This window comes from Epargyreus clarus, unplaced genomic scaffold (genome assembly GCF_041222505.1).
Source record: "Epargyreus clarus isolate Ecla_fem2 unplaced genomic scaffold, WU_Ecla_fem_2.2 ptg000033l, whole genome shotgun sequence".
Taxonomy (NCBI): domain Eukaryota; kingdom Metazoa; phylum Arthropoda; class Insecta; order Lepidoptera; family Hesperiidae; genus Epargyreus; species Epargyreus clarus.
In genome coordinates this window covers 5,440,415-5,456,891 of record NW_027332238.1, presented here as the reverse complement: position 1 = coordinate 5,456,891, position 16,477 = coordinate 5,440,415, and the positions used below count along the sequence as shown (strand labels likewise).

The 16,477-nt window shown below is 31.8% G+C and overlaps 1 protein-coding gene across 1 annotated transcript in view; it reads left to right on the top strand.

The window, feature by feature from the left end:
• The window catches only part of Stat92E (Signal transducer and transcription activator Stat92E), a 34,437-nt gene extending 28,232 nt beyond the window's left edge, over nucleotides 1–6,205 (top strand). Inside the window, exons 21-22 of the mRNA XM_073090803.1 lie at nucleotides 4,231–4,364; nucleotides 5,209–6,205. Of these exons, the coding sequence (XP_072946904.1) occupies nucleotides 4,231–4,363 (133 nt within the window). The 3' untranslated portion in view covers nucleotide 4,364; nucleotides 5,209–6,205. The remainder of the gene's footprint in view (nucleotides 1–4,230; nucleotides 4,365–5,208) is intronic.
• The last annotated feature ends 10,272 nt before the right edge of the window (nucleotides 6,206–16,477 follow it).

The window sequence follows — 16,477 nt, the reverse complement described above, 5'->3', positions numbered from 1 at the left end:
AAAACAGTATTATTTTAATCATACATTGAAATTTCGTACCACAACCGCGTTAAAGTAAGATTGTTTTTATAATATTACAATAAGCAGTTTTGTATTATGTCGGTCGAAATTATTCATTCTGTTTATGCAGGAAATTTAAGTTTTTTAGCAAAATATAACAATTTCAGTTGATTTTATACAAGGGGTAAGCGAAAATGAACAAGGGTTTATGTTTTGTCAACTGCGTATGACGGAACACAATCAAGACCGTTATGCGAAAGAGATTAAACTTGTTTCCATGTCTCGTTTCCTCTTTGATAAGGAAGAGACATATTACTCATTCTTTTACATCACTTGGCAATAATAAAACAAAACATTTTTATGAAGATCGTGGTACGAAACAAAATAATGTTGATGCAATATTGAAATAAAACTTTCCTGAACTATGATGGTTTTTAAAAGATACGAATGTGATCAGCTTCAGGCAGAACCTATTCTATAGGTATATAGTTGGTCACAGATGTCCATACGACAGTGACTTGTCATCAGGTGGTACATTTCAACATTTGTCCAGAAGGATCTCTTTGAGATCAGAACTAAATATGTATGATATAAAAAATATTCGTATTTTAATTATATACATTTATCTTATATTAACATATTATTATGCTAGTTATATTTTAGACGTATGAAACAAAACATATTTGGTATTTTTATTATATAAATGTATCTCACCTTAATTAATACATATATGTATAATATTAATAGGTGTCTTATTTGTCTGTTTTGTAACCTAATTAATTATGAATATGAAATATGTACTATGTATACGTATAATAAGGGGTTATTTATGAAGAAAGTCACAAAAATTAATAAATTATAAAAAAAGACTGCTTAAAATTATAGCCCACGTCATTCCTAACATTTTGACGAACCCAACGACAACTGATATGTTAGAATGAGTCAAGCTTTTGTGCTGTGGGGCAAGCCAACACCCCTTCTCACCCCGTACAACCCGTCACCCTGTACACCCCTTCTCACCCCATACAGCCCCTCACCCTGTACACTCCGTTTCACCCCATACAGCCCCTCACCCTAAACATGTGACATAACTTATAAATAACCCCTTAAAATTGTGTTAACTAATAGTTAAATGCAACACATCGTTTGCGGTCTGTGTATAACTCTTAAGTATATATGAATGAAGTATCATCGAAATTGAATGGATGTGACTATTACAATGCCTAGGACTAAATTTAGTTATTTAGTTAATAATAAAATTTATATATTATAATATATATTTAACAGCTGTGTCGTTGCTGTTATCTGGTTTATTTTGTGAAGTATAGGTAGGAAATGAGTATGTCGTTCATCTGATGGCAAGTCACTGTCGTATGGACATCTAAAATCAATCCCAGATTTGGAGGATTACCTAAGGTTGGTTATAGCGTTGCTACATGAGAAATAAGTTGCAGCCTCGTGTGTCTTATCAAACTCTTCAAACCAGAACACAGCAGCGCTTACCTCTGTTACAAGGAAGAAATTGGTGTGACAATGGTACCGGTGCTATCGAACAACGGTTATTTTTCTATTATCTTCGACGGTGATGACGCAAGGCGTCCCAATTTAGTTCTCAGGAGTAGCGTAGCTGTGGTTGACCTCTGATAGGAGTTGTAATCTATCTGGAGTTGATTACAGATGTCGATACGGTGACTTACCATCAGATTGACTGCTTCTTTGCTATATAAATTTCAAAAAACATGTATCTATTACGATATATTACTGACGTGCTCAAAATTGTAGATGCTTTTTGCCTGATAGTAATTTTATAATAATAAAAAATATTTGAAATTATGTGTTACATTTACCCATTGATTTGGTAACTAATGGACATCAATGTAGTGGTCAATTCGCGAAAAAGAGTCCGAGAGATAGTCACATACATATGTCACTTAGAAAAAGTAACATTAAATATCTTCATAACATATCGTAGTTATTGAAACATTTTTATTTGAAATCACAATTATTTGAAGCTCTGATGTTCATGTGTTACGAAGTCAATTCTTTAGTAATAACTAATAATATTTCAAGTATTACAACTCAAGATGTCTAATTATATACGATGCGCGTATGATAAATGAAGGGAAGATGAAGGGTTGTTCATATAATGATTATATGTACTGTAATCTGACTAGCTATTGCTTGCTACTTGGACTGTGTAGGTAATTGATATTGAAGCGGATGCGACTAATCAACGATGACTTAAAAAGTGACATTTTGTCATAAAGTTCACCCGTTTTAACCCTTTAGGGGTTGAAGTTTTTAAAAAATGGTTTCTTAGTGTTCATCTATGTTGTATAAGTAATTCATGTACAGAATTGAATCTACCTGTTTAAGCTATACGTTGTCTGAAAGGCTATTTAGTCATATTGATAATAAAAAGTATAACGCGGTGAAAGTACTTGAAAATTCCTCCCCTAAAGGGCTATATAGGGTATTCAAACATGTACTTCATATAATTCACTGACTTGAAGATAACCTGATTTAAACAGATCTATTTAAAATCAATATTTAAAATTTCTCATATAACATATAACTCCACATAAGGTGGAGACTAAAAAAGTTTTTCGACAAATCATCCCCTAATGGGTTAAATAGGGTATGTAACATTTTTTCTAAGATATTATGACGGCTTAGAATGGAAAAAAATGTGTGAATTTATTCCAATGATAAATGTTAGCATATACTTGTTATATGACCCGGCTATGTCTGTTAAACTATTGTTTCAATGTGGATATATATGTGACAATTTACTATATAATGTGTAATAATATTGATCTTTTCGAATTGTACATGACAATGTTGTACGTTTGTCCCTTTTGATGTATTTATATATAATTAATTAAAATTATAATTATGTGACTTGAATATTAATGTTTGATTTTATAAATAGAAAAAAATTGTCTTTGTTTTGATATAATATTTTATTTGTTATTTTTTTTGGAAAAAATAAACAGAAAAGAAGGGCGCGCTTACACATATTGTTTGTAATCACTTTTGATTTTATTTTTTGTCTATTTTTGTTATATTAAGCGAGCGATAATATAATACATATTATTTAATAACTTTTACGTTGAGAGGGGGAAGTAAGTTGTTTTAAATTGTATTTTTTCTTGCCTCTTTTTTTTATTATATTTGCTGCGATTTTTCAAATTACTTTTTTACATTTAGGTTCAGGTGGGGGAGTGGAGGGTATGGAATTTTTATGGGGGTGTCAGTCCAATCTCTTTATGAGCCTCTATTTTAAAGTAAAATTAAGTATGAGGCAAGTTACAAGTTATCTTAATGAAAATTAGGTACGCAGCGCACATAGAAAATTTTCAAAATTAAAAAAAAAAATTTTTGAACAAAGACAATTTTTTGAACCCTTCGCGAAAATGCAACACAGACGGTCTTTATTATTTTATACATACTTATTATTATTAACTGTTGTTCCCTTTTTGATTTTTGTTATTATTTTTGTAAAATTACAATTTTTGATTTTTGACTTTTGTCTGTGCTGCCATTTTGGCGAATCTTTTGTAATTGTTTTTTTTTTATTTATTTATTCTCCGACCGTCTACTTATGTGTTGCATTTTCTTCTTTCCCGATTCCTGATGGCGCTGCCCTACGAACGCACACACACACATGCATACAAACCAACACACAAACACACGTGTATGTAAAAACACACATATTTAATTCTATTTCTATTTTCATATTAATGATTCTTCATGAAATCTATTCATTTTCACTTATAAATATAAATCTAATTTTTTTTTTATATTTTTAAATTTTATATTTGACAAAAATTGATTTAATTTGTGAATATACTTTGCATAATGAACAAATCAAATTTTTCTTTAAATTAATAATTCGCGTTTTAAATAAAATGCGATAAAAACACAAAAAAATTCTATACCAACTTCTAACCTAATCTATCCTAAACTAATCTATACGTAATACTTAAAATTAATTATGACAATTATTAAAAAAAAAACCTTTATGTATTATAAAAACAACACACTAAACAATTTATAATTGTTCTATTTTAACACAATTATTTCTTTTGATTGACTATTAACTTTAAAATATTAACAACCTTGTTGATTGATATTTAAAATCTATGCGATTAAACCAAAACACATGCACACAAAACATATATTCACACTCATACACACGTCCCCGTATATCGTACACGCAAACAGCAGCTACTTCAGCGCGTCCACGCCCGCGCAAACTGAGAACAGCTTCATGGATAGTGACCTCTTCGAGCAGATCCGCGCATTCGAGCCCGGCTTCGACGACTTCGATATGTACGGCCCGAATATGAGCATGAAGTGAGGTGAGCGTTATTTAAAGTATTTATTTGTTAACCCCCGAACCAAAAGGGAGAGTGTTAATTAAAAATTAAGTTGTTCGCCCATTGGCTACTATCATCACACGTCTTTGCACTTTGTCTTTGATGACGATGTTTTTTTTTAGTTCGAATAAGTGTTCTAAAGTTTGATTAAAACACGTCTAAGTCAAGTAGGGAACATGTCCAAATAATGAGTTACTGCCGTGTGGATATCTGTAATTTACTCAGGATTGGAGTTTGACGGAAGGTCAGCCACAGATAGGCATTTGTAATCAACTAAGAATAGCATTGATCTCTTTCTAAGGTCAGCCAAAGATGCGTTGCTGTCTGAGAACTAAGTTAATATATCTCCTGAGTAGGCACTGCGTTTTTTTTATAATATAGGAGTAGCAGACGAACATGCAGTCCATCTGATGGTAAGTGGCTACTGCCGCCCATGGACATCTGTAATCAACCCCTGATAGGATTGGATATTCCTACCTGAGGTCGGCCACAGATGCGCCGTTACCCCTGAGGACTAAGTTGGAACGCCTCGGAAAAGTGTCTCCCTCACCACACCCTTCAAACCGGATCACAGCAGCGCATAACACTGCTGTTATTAGGTAGAAACAGGTGTGGCGGTGGTGCCGCCGGAGTCGAACCACAAAGGGTTCTACCACCTTGATGTTATATAACATTGCGTGTTATAAGGCAGGCGCCTTCCTACCATATTTAAACCAGAATACACTATCACCTATCACCACCCACCTATTTATCACCTTAAGAAATACTTCTATATTTCACAGACAATGTTCAGAATTAAACTTCAGTTGAATTTCACATTTTTCAGGTGACGACAGTTATTCAGATGAAAAATAGTTATTTTTAAGATGCATTATTTCGAGTCAGTTAATGTTAGATGCTTTTTGTGCACACTAGTTTTATACATTATGTATAAGTTTCTTATATTGTTATATACACACGGTGCCATACATGGGATTATAAATATACAAAGATTACAATTTAAAATATATGTATATGTTATTTAACAAGATTCTAACAAGTTAATAGATAATGTAACAAAAGTTTATTTAGTATATTTTATATAATGTAAATGTTTTCTTTAGCTTTTTTGTATATTAAAACTATATGCGTTAGATGCTTCGAGTTAAATATAGTAAGATATCCATGTGAAGTCATTTCTGTATCAGGACTGCAGTAGTATCAGAGTTGTAGTTAGGGGCTATCAAGAGTTTCGCTTGCAAGGCATCACCCGCCGTAGCCCCTTAGGGGTACGTAAAGAAAAAAAGGCAATTTTACTAATTATAAATGTGTATTCTAATCATGCACTAAGTAATGGTAATTACTTAAACAACATGCGAGTAGGGGCTGCAGCGGCCAATCCTATAAATCTATGTTAATAGACATAGTGGGCCTATTTGGAAAAGTGCTTACGTAAAATATAAGCGAGAATATGTGCTTAAATGCCTATGATTTTAGTGCGCAAATAATCTTAGATAGTCTGTACTATCACTCAGCAGCGGGTAGCCCGAAATTACATGTCCTTCAGACATAGAGCGAGTCAGACGCGTGTCGTAGCAGACAAAAGCATTCTCCTATGCAATGTGTATTAACGTATTTATCTCTACCGTAACAGCGCAGACACGGGCCGTGCCTGTCCAAACATTGTATAGAAAATATGATTTTGTTTGTCACGACCTCTGTATTAATTTGGCACTTCTATGTAAAAATGTCGCTAAAAAAATATATATTTACTTTAGCATAGTGCCATCGAAAGGTTCAAATTCGCTAAGAGTTTTTTTTATTATTTTTACATTTTTTGTTATTATAAGTACTGTATATGTACTGTTACTACATCGTTTAATTATATCCTACAAGTTAAATATATTTTTATTAAGTCATTTTCAATTGCATATTAACGTTTTACATTTTTTAATTTTAAAATATATATTATGTACGAAAAAATGTTGACAGAAAAATAGTAAATAAATCTATGACAAGTTTGACAAAATGTCAAACACTAAACTAAAATATAAATGTTTGTCAACTTTTATAAAATATATAAAAAAACTGTATAAAAACGAAAGTCAATTTGTAAATGAAGTAATTTAAAATTATAGCATTGTATAATACAAAGTAGTTATTAATTATTGCATTTAAGTATAACACGGAAGATACATTTGTCAATTTGTCAATGAAAATATTGTCAATTTGTCAATGAAAATATTGTCAATTTGTCATTGAAAATATTGTCGGCTTGTCATTGCTAAAACTTATGAAAATGGATTATCTGTCTGACAAGAGGTATTAAATTTGCCGACAACATACCCAGAAGAGTATAAATAAATTTTTGAATTATGTATTTTCATACACAATGCATACATACATGCACAAATATACATAGGCATACTATAAATTGGTATACTCGATGATTTGATGGTGTGATCAGTCTGCTATTAGTACTCCGGGTTCGATGTCCGGTCAGCCATATCTAAATTTCCCATTTAGATATGTTCTGGGTCTGGGTGTTTGTCCTTGGGTGCTGTTGACAGATAATAGTAGCCAAGTTTCATAAGTTTTAGCATTTACAAGAAATTTTGGAAACATTGTATAATGAAATGTGATTGAAACTGTAAAATTTGATATTAACACATGGATACGTTGCCATGGTCAATGTGGAATGGTAGGTTGTGTTTTTTAAATCTTCACATATAGAAATCTTAGCCCAGTGATAAGACAGTATAGTCCGCGCCAAACTGCTAGTCCGCTCTGAAGTTGTTGCGAGCAGGTGTAGTCATACAATTTGCTATGGCGACGCGATTAATTTCTATATTCCGAGCGGACTAGCAGTTTTACGCGGACTATACTTACGTAAAATGTAAACCTATATGTATAAAAATATATGAAGTACTTTTTGAAAACGTATATTAAACAATTTAATTTGCATTGATTTATTATAAAGTGGTAATGCAAAAACATGTGATGATACAATTAGACCGATATTTAGTAGGTATCAGGCCACAATAGGTAGGACCCTAAGTATACCTGGGGTTAATTACAGACGTCCAAACGGCAGTGACTTACGATCAGGTGGACTGCATGCTCGTATGTTATTCGATTACAAAAAATAAATAAAAAAGACAAAATTGATTGTCAATTTATTGAATACTAGCTGATATAGCTTACGTTACTCGTGGATAATGTAGCTTTCGAATGGTGAAAGAATTTTTAAAATCGATCCAGTAGTTTTTGAGCCTATTCAATCCAATCAAACAAACAAACAAAGGTTTCCTCTTTATAATATTAGTATAGACAAGAGTCTATTAGAGATATTCCGTGTCACAGAAAAGATTTATGTGATAAATGAAAATTTATTACGGCATTTTATAATATTACTAAAATAAAGAACCATTACATTTTTGGAAGTAAAAGAAAAACAATTTTTCAAAATTTTCAGAATGTGATAGTCGTGGCCTTAGATTTTGAAAGGATTTGAGACTAAAATAGAAATTGAGACTTGTAGTCGTTTTAAAAAGTATAAAATATATGATAAAGATTGACTTGACGTTGACGAAGGAACCAAATAGAGTCCTAATGAACTTAGAGGCCCACTGTTGGGCACAAATCTCCTCTCCGTTTAAAAAACATGATTATGAAGGATATGTATGTATTGTAATTCAATTCTCCTGTACCCTTATCATGAGTTTTCAAAACATCCCACAATTTTACGTTACGTTTACTTAATCCATTATTCTGTTCCGTTTGCTTCAGTAGACTGAGTAAACGTAACAATAAGTAAGTGCTCAAGTCTTTTTGTCTACCTCATATGTTCGCAAAAAAGAGAGACAAAACATATAGCGCCATTTTGTCATGTTGTAATGTTACGTTACTGTCACTATAGTTCTGATACGTTATATGGGTAAATATAAATACGTAAACAAATACCAAAACAGTCATATTTGTCAAAACGTTAAAAATTCATGGTAAGGGTACTGTTTTAAATATGGTGGAGGAGAATATGTCAAGAAAACCCGTATGGGTTTTGTAATCGGGTTTTCTAAAGTGTCGAGATCCGTGCCCAGCAGTGGGCTAGTAGTGGGTTGATAAATAAAATGGATAAGGCATTATAAAAAGCCTGATTCTTTATCTAAAACTATTTTGGATTGAACTTTTAGAACTTAGCAAAATATAATAAAATGTAATTTTTTTGTTGCCTATTTTCATTTTTGTAAACAAGAATAATGTTATTATATATTATATGTACTAAATACTTGTAAAATTAAATTGTCTTAAAGTATTTTCAAATGTTATTCTTCTAAGAATATTTTCAATAACTACTTTATAAAATTACTAGCTGACCCGGCAAACTTTGTACCGCCTCAAACTCTATTTATCAAACATATTTCATATAAAATATAGCCTATGTTACTCGTGGATAATGTAGCTTTTGAATGGTGACAGAATTTTTAAAATCGGTCCAGTAGTTTTTGAGCCTATTCATTACAATCAAACAAAGAAACTAAAGTTTTCCTGGTTATAATATTAGTATAGAATCACAATTACCTCTTTTCGCGGAATGATAATAATGTATTTCGTCCTTGATATCTTCCTAAATTCTCTTTTTGAAATTTACTGTAATCTAAATGTTACTATTTTCTATTCGCTATTGTATTTTTCGAAGAAAATAATTCTTAGTCTATATGTCGCTTATATTATAGAAATTTATAAGGGGATATGCATATTTTAATACTATTAGTGCAAATATGTAGTATTTGATGTTATCTATTGTAGAAGACTAATCTAATTTGACGAATTCAAAAATTTCAAAAAATCTGAAATACAGACTAATATTAGTCAGTTTTTCCCACCACCTTAAGAAACCCCACGCACACACTAAAATATATACCGTATAAAAATTAAATATATATTTAAAAACACTAATTTTTTCACTACAATTTTATGAATATAGTATGCATATTCTCTACATTGTATATTAAGCTCTATTTAATTTACGTGACAGTGAATCTAATTTGTCAAATAAATAAATATTTGTCATTCGACATTTGTCATTCGTCAGGCGGGGTCGAGAACGTGACCGAATGACTAACGCACTATCTTATTTTGCTCTAATTGTATTATATTCCGATTTCAGAGATTTGATCCTTTCCCGGGTAATTTTCAAGGGTTTGTCATTTGGCAGAAACGGTCGAGACATGTGACTGAGTGACTATTCACTATTGTATCGTTTGGTTCTAATTGTATTAGGAAATTTTCTATTTCCGATTTTGTAAGCTTTTCCCGGGTATTTCCCAAGAATTACTGGAATAGTGGCGTTAATAATATCGTAAAAATTATATAATGTTATGGTTTACATAAAGTAAACTGCTAACTTCACTTTTGAGAGAAGTCGCTTATAGAGGGCATTGAAAATCTTAAACTACACTTATTCCAAAGCTTAAATTGTAGCCTGCTCTGTATCTTGCATTCTTTCGTTCATTGGTTTATTTATAGTATTTAATTCAAATTGTATAACAAAATGAAAGGTTTTTCAATTCACATTTACATTGTAAAAACGAAATCTTGATGTTCGTTAATAGATGTGGCAAAACGCTATAAGTGACAAATCCGCCATTCTATGAAACTGTTTCTCATAGTTGTCAAGTAATGACAATTTTGTCATTGTCATATTTCACAGATTAGTCAATTGTCACGTCAATTAAATAGAGATTCGTGTTAAATATAGTCATATGGATGTTAAATGTTAGTTATAATTAACTGCTACTTGCACTTCATTTTGAGAAGCGTTGCGGCGTTGTGCCATTATCTTAAAATCCAATCCATACGCTTGGCTTGCAAACTCCAATCTAAACACGAACGTGTGGACGCGTCGTGAGCGAGCGGCGAATACCCATTGATTTGCTAAGCGGCACTACATTGCAAATCTAGACAAACCAAGTCAAAAGTTCTATCCGCACGTTTGTATTTGTTTGTTTGTTGAGATTTGGCGAGCGTCTGGATGTGGCATTAGGTTTTTATGTTAGAATTATATTAAATTCTATAACATATTTTATGTATGTATGTAAATTTCAAATCTTTATAAAAAATCAAATGTATTGGAGCCGAACTCTTGTAGTATTTTTAATGACATGTGTCAAGGGAACAACGATGCCCGGTTTAGATATTCGCCGAGTGCACACGAATAGACGCGAGTATAAGTATGTAAACAACCAACTCGGTACTCGACAAGACGCTCCTCGATTCTCCGCAGGTTTTTTTAACGAGAATCCAAAGATTTCGAGCCTGTAATCGTCAACAGCGTTTACATAGTCGTCATTGTTCGGCGAGTTACTCGGTGGAATCATAAAGTTATTTAAAAATGATTTGTAAAAACTTAAGAGACAAAAATGTTGCGTTTTTAATAGGAGTAAAAGAGAAGGATATATTTTTGTCTAAAACGATTTGTATGTTCCTTTGAAATCGAAAATTTATTTAAAAATGGTCTGTACTTAAATGAAACAAAAATGTTGCGTTTTTAATACGTGTAAAAGAGAAGGATATATTTTTGACAAAAATTGGTTCTGACGACTTTTTTTGGCAACTGTGTTTGGGGGCCCTCCAAAATCGCGGGCCTCGGGTGGACTCCCCCTCCACCTCACCCCTCTTATTGTGCTAGAGCCAGCCAGCCCTTTTCAGTCCACGAACCCTTAGGAAATCAAGCACAGTTTTCACGGACCCCCTTAATAAAAAAAGCAGCAAAAAAAGGATTAGGTATTTATTTTAGTTATTACAGATAAATACAGAAGGTAATTATAACTGTTTATTACGAAAAATATGAAAAAAAAAATATGTGAGGGTGTTGCTTTTTTGCAACAAAATCAGGGATATTCGGGTTGATGTTGCCACTAAGCTGTAATCTCAAATCAGATTCTACTTGTAATCTGTTTCTGTATTTTTTTTTGTATAAACAAGAGTAGAGAATGCCTTTTCACATAGATATGTGGTTGAAAACGGCAGTGAAGCGGTCCTTTTGTATTTAATGAGCGATTTATGTATGGTCCAGAGATGACACCGCGGACCCCCATACATATACTCGCGGCCCCCCAGAGTTCCGCGGACCACAGGTAGGGAAACGCGGTGCTAGAGCATGTCGGTTGCTACAAGAGTAAGCTTACAATAAAATATTAATATTCATATTATTGTTAATAGATAGTTTTAGAAAAATATAAGTTACCAACTGGTATAACATGGAAACGAAAAATAATATAACATTATTTCGACGTTGGGCTTAATAGGTTATTTACATGTACAGATATAGAGCGTGTCAGACCCGTGTCGTGACAGACAAAAGTGTTCTCCTATACAATGTTTATTGACCTATATGTACCGTAACAGCGCAGACACGGGCGGTGCCTGTCAAAATATTGTATAGGAAAAACATTTTGTCTGATACGGTCCGTGTCTGCGACGGTCAATGTCTGTCGTTGTAAATGTACTTTAATACAAATCTCGTAAAAATTTGAAGAGAAAATCATGTTAAAAAAATTTACAAAAAATCTACTTATAGGCAATATTCGGATTTTTTTTTTGTAAAGAAAAACAATTTTTGTTAAAAATTGTCACATTTGTAACAAAATTTGCCTTCTACGTCTAAATGTTGTGAACTTTATATATAAATTTGATGAAATAATTTCGTGTTATCGATAAATTAATGTTTTAGCCTTCAGTCTTAATATAATTCATATTATTATTGTAATTATCATACATTTTAATCGTTAGATATGCCTAATATATTTTAAGGAAATAGTTCACGTGATTGTCAAAATTCTACCTTAATCATTATTAAAAAATATATCTTATATATAAAATTTTTGTGTCACACGGTAACTAACAAGTTACCGTACTCCTCCGAAACGGCTTTACCGATTTTAACCAAATTTTATATGCATATTCAGTAGATATATATTTTTAATACCCCTAAGTGTTTGCCGTATATATTTTATATAAAAAATAGTATGTTTAGAAATGCCAACCTCAAATGACGTGTCTGTAAGCTAGCCGAGCCGTCACAAATTCAAAGGTGTGGATGGTGTATTTGCCGTTATTTGACTAAGCTTACAAACGTTTTTTAGCATAGCTTTCGATTAAGTTAAATATTATATTTATTCATTTGACTTTAACGTGTATGTTACTAATATTTTTTCCGTTTTATCTAACGATTTGAATGTATGATGAAATAAGTACTTCATTACTTAATAATGTAAGCTGCCTTCGTCTGTACGTGTTTGTTCTATGTATAGATGTAATTAATAAATATTATGACTGTTTATATTGTTTTATTTTGAGAATCCCTATTCTCTTTCAAGTAATAATATTTTCACATTGATTAGTAAAGATTACTCACTCCTAACAAGAAAATGTAACCAGTTTTGAGAATTGAAATAGTTGCGTAAAAAAGTTTTGCCACGTCTCCGTGCTAAAATGTCCCTAAAATATTTGAAATTATTATTATAAATTGTTTATTTATCATGTAAATTACGCAGTATTAGTTATTTATTCGTAAATTTTCTCCAAAAATGTTTTTATTTGTCAAGAATTCAAAAAAAGAACTTACTATAATAAGTCATTTGCAGCTTCAGTCAATTTCAAGGCGGCGAAGTATCTTTACTAATCTATGCTTCAAGTAATAATATTTTCATACAAATCTGACAGTAGAAGGTAGCAGGAGAGTAAGGGGGCATGGGCAAACAATATCCTGTTATATGGTTTGAGGGTTAAAAAAACTTCTTATATCTTAAATATATCTTAATTATTTATAAAGCTATATTTCTTGAGTGTATCACAATAAAAGAAACATTTGGAGGAAGATGATATAGTTTCATAAATACTTTATAACAATGACGATTATGACAATTGGCTTCCCGCCAAAACTCAATTTCTCCCGCCACGCCGCACCGCGCCTCACAGATTAAAAATCACTCTGCCACAATATTCTCATACAAATCTGACAGTAGAAGGTAGCAGGAGAGTAAGGCACGGCAAGCAATATTCTATTATATGGTTTGAGGGTTAAAAAACTTCTTATATCTTAAATATAAATTAATAATAATGCCCTCTTTCCGGTGCCAATGTATTGTAGTTTTCAAGCTGAAATACCGCGTAGCCACTTTTTTTTTAATATAGGAGTAGCAGACGAGCATACAGTCCACCTGATGGTAAGCTACTGCCGCCCATGGACATCCTTAATCAACCCCAGGTAGGATTCGATATTCCCACCTGAGGTCGGCCACAGATGCCCCTGAGGACTAAGCTGGAACGCCTCGGAAAAGTCTGTCTTCCGTGCCACACCCTTCAAACTGGAAATCAGCAGCGCCTAACACTGCTGTTATTAGATAGAAATAGGTGTGGCGGTGGTGCCGCCGGAGTCGAACCACAAAGGGTTCTACCACCTTTAAAAGCAACTAGTAGCTAGTGGTTTATTAATTAAAGGCAATTTAGATGGAGAGAGTTTCTCGTGTCGAACATACGATTACCGAAGGAATATGAAATTGTTTATTCGTCTAAACATTCGCTCTTCTCGCTCGTTGCCTTGGGCGATAATTGCCTCGCATGGAATATTTTATTGCGTCCGTGTCTATCGCTCGCTCGACACTCGAGTAGCCAATGGGCGATCAGCTTTTTAGGTAATAGGTCAGTATAATTAAAATGAAACAATAATTACAGTTCTATGTATATTTAATACCATCCTCTGATCCAATAATACATTCAACTTCAACCTTAGTCTAATATAATAAAATAATATACATATACATTTACAATTATAACTAAAGAAATATTTAATTCAGTTAGTTAAATGACATGGAATGAAAAATTTAGATATTTGCCGAGTAATTCGCTGAATAATCACGAGTGTGTAGACGCACGATAGAAATATAATTCTTTGATTCACACGAAAATCCTACATCCCGCGGAGAACGAACGATCGTGGCCAGTACCGAACAGCCGAGTAGATTGGTTAGATCATATTCGCGTCTATTCGTCTGTCCTCGACGAATATCTAAATTTTGCATAACGATATGACGTAAGAGCCTTTTTCACAAATGTTTGATTATAGTTATTTTATCAGATTCATTACTGTTTGGCGAATTGTTTGTCATTAAACTTTACTTGAAATTTAGTTTAGATTATTTTACTCAAACATTGTGAAAGAGCCCCTTAGTCTGATAAAAATAATTACTAGAAAATAATTTACAAGTTAACATTGATTTTAAAATAATTGTAATAAATACGATACGACATTAAAATCAAATAATAATACAGAATAATTTTATTGTTTGAAAAATAATTAAGTAATTTCATTAACCCATATCATAAATATGATACTTAAAATAAAAAATAAGTGATATGACTAATTTTATCTTAAATATAAAAGAAAGACTAGAACTTGTGCAAAATATATGTCACATAGAAACTATATAAGTATACACTTAGTGTTGTCCGCGTAAAACTGCTAGTCCGCTCTGAATATAGAAATGAATCGCGTCGCCATAGCAAATTGTATGACTACTTGCTCGCAACAACTTCAGAGCGGACTAGCAGTTTGGCGTGGACTATAAGTAAATTAGCTTTATCCTTAAATTAAAAAAGCACATTTAGAAAACAGTTCAAGATTTAAACCTATTCTTAAATAGTAGATATTTATTTTACAAATAATATTTATGATTGTATGTTTGTTGTAAGAATGAAATAAATCTTTTTTGGTACAAATTACAAATATTTCTGATGTATCAGAAACCGAAAACAACCTTTTGAAGCGATCGTATTTTAAAAATCGGGAATGTATTTTTTTGGAATGAAACTTGCATTTGACATTTTGACGCGGGAAAATCAATTGTTTACTACAGATATAATATGCAGCCACAGATAAAATACATTTTACAGATGAATTAATTATAAGAATCGCTGTTTGTGGCCATAGATTAGTAAAGATACTTCGCCGCCTTGGAATTGAATGAAGCCGCAAATGGCTTATTATAGTAAGTTCTTTTTTTGAATTCTTGACAAATAAAATCATTTTTAGAGAAAATTTACGAATAAATAACTAATACTGCGTAATTTACATGATAAATAAACAATTTATAATAATAATTTCAAATATTTTAGGGACATTTTAGCACGGAGACGTGGCAAAACTTTTTTACGCAACTATTTCAATTCTCAAAACGGGGTACATTTTCTTGTTAGGAGTGAGTAATCTTTACTAATCTATGTCTGTGGCATACAACTGCATTTTGTTTGTTTGTACTAAATAAACCAATAATATACTATATTACTGGCTGACACGGCAAACATTGTGTTGCCATATAAATAAAAAATGTTAAGGGTGGACAACCCTTATCACTTAGGGGTATGAAATATAGAGTAGCCGATTATCAGACCTACTGAGTATGCATATAAAATTTGGTGAAAATCGGTACAGCCGTTTCGGAGGAGTACTGTAACTAACATTGTGAATTTTATATTTATATATAAGATAAAATTGTATTGTTAATAATTTTAGAAATATTTTAATATTAATTATGGTCAAGGTCAAAAAATCAGATAATTACTGCTTGTTCTGATACACCAAAAATACACAAATCATATTTTTTTTTGTGTTTTTCTTTTCTGAGACATGGACAATGGTGTTATTATTATGCATATTCTTATTAAGTATAAGTGATTATGAATATTTATATATGTTCACATTTAGAATTTTAGAAGTTTGGATCATTCATTAATTGTCACTTAAGATACAAATTTATGACGTCATTATATTATGACATGTGGCCAGGTTCGGAATAATTAATAAAAAGTGCTTAAAAACAAATTTAATGATACAAAAACTACATAAACTTAAAAAAATACTCATAAATAAATTTACTTCTCCATTCTCGCCAAGATTGTTTTTGCGTTAAACTTTTGCGCCTAAAACTATATTATGACATCACACCACTGATAACATAAATATAACAAGGAAATAAAAGAGAAATTTGTGCCAAATTTATGAATGATCCCTTACATTAATTAAATTTAATGCTACGACTATATACGTTGTGAAT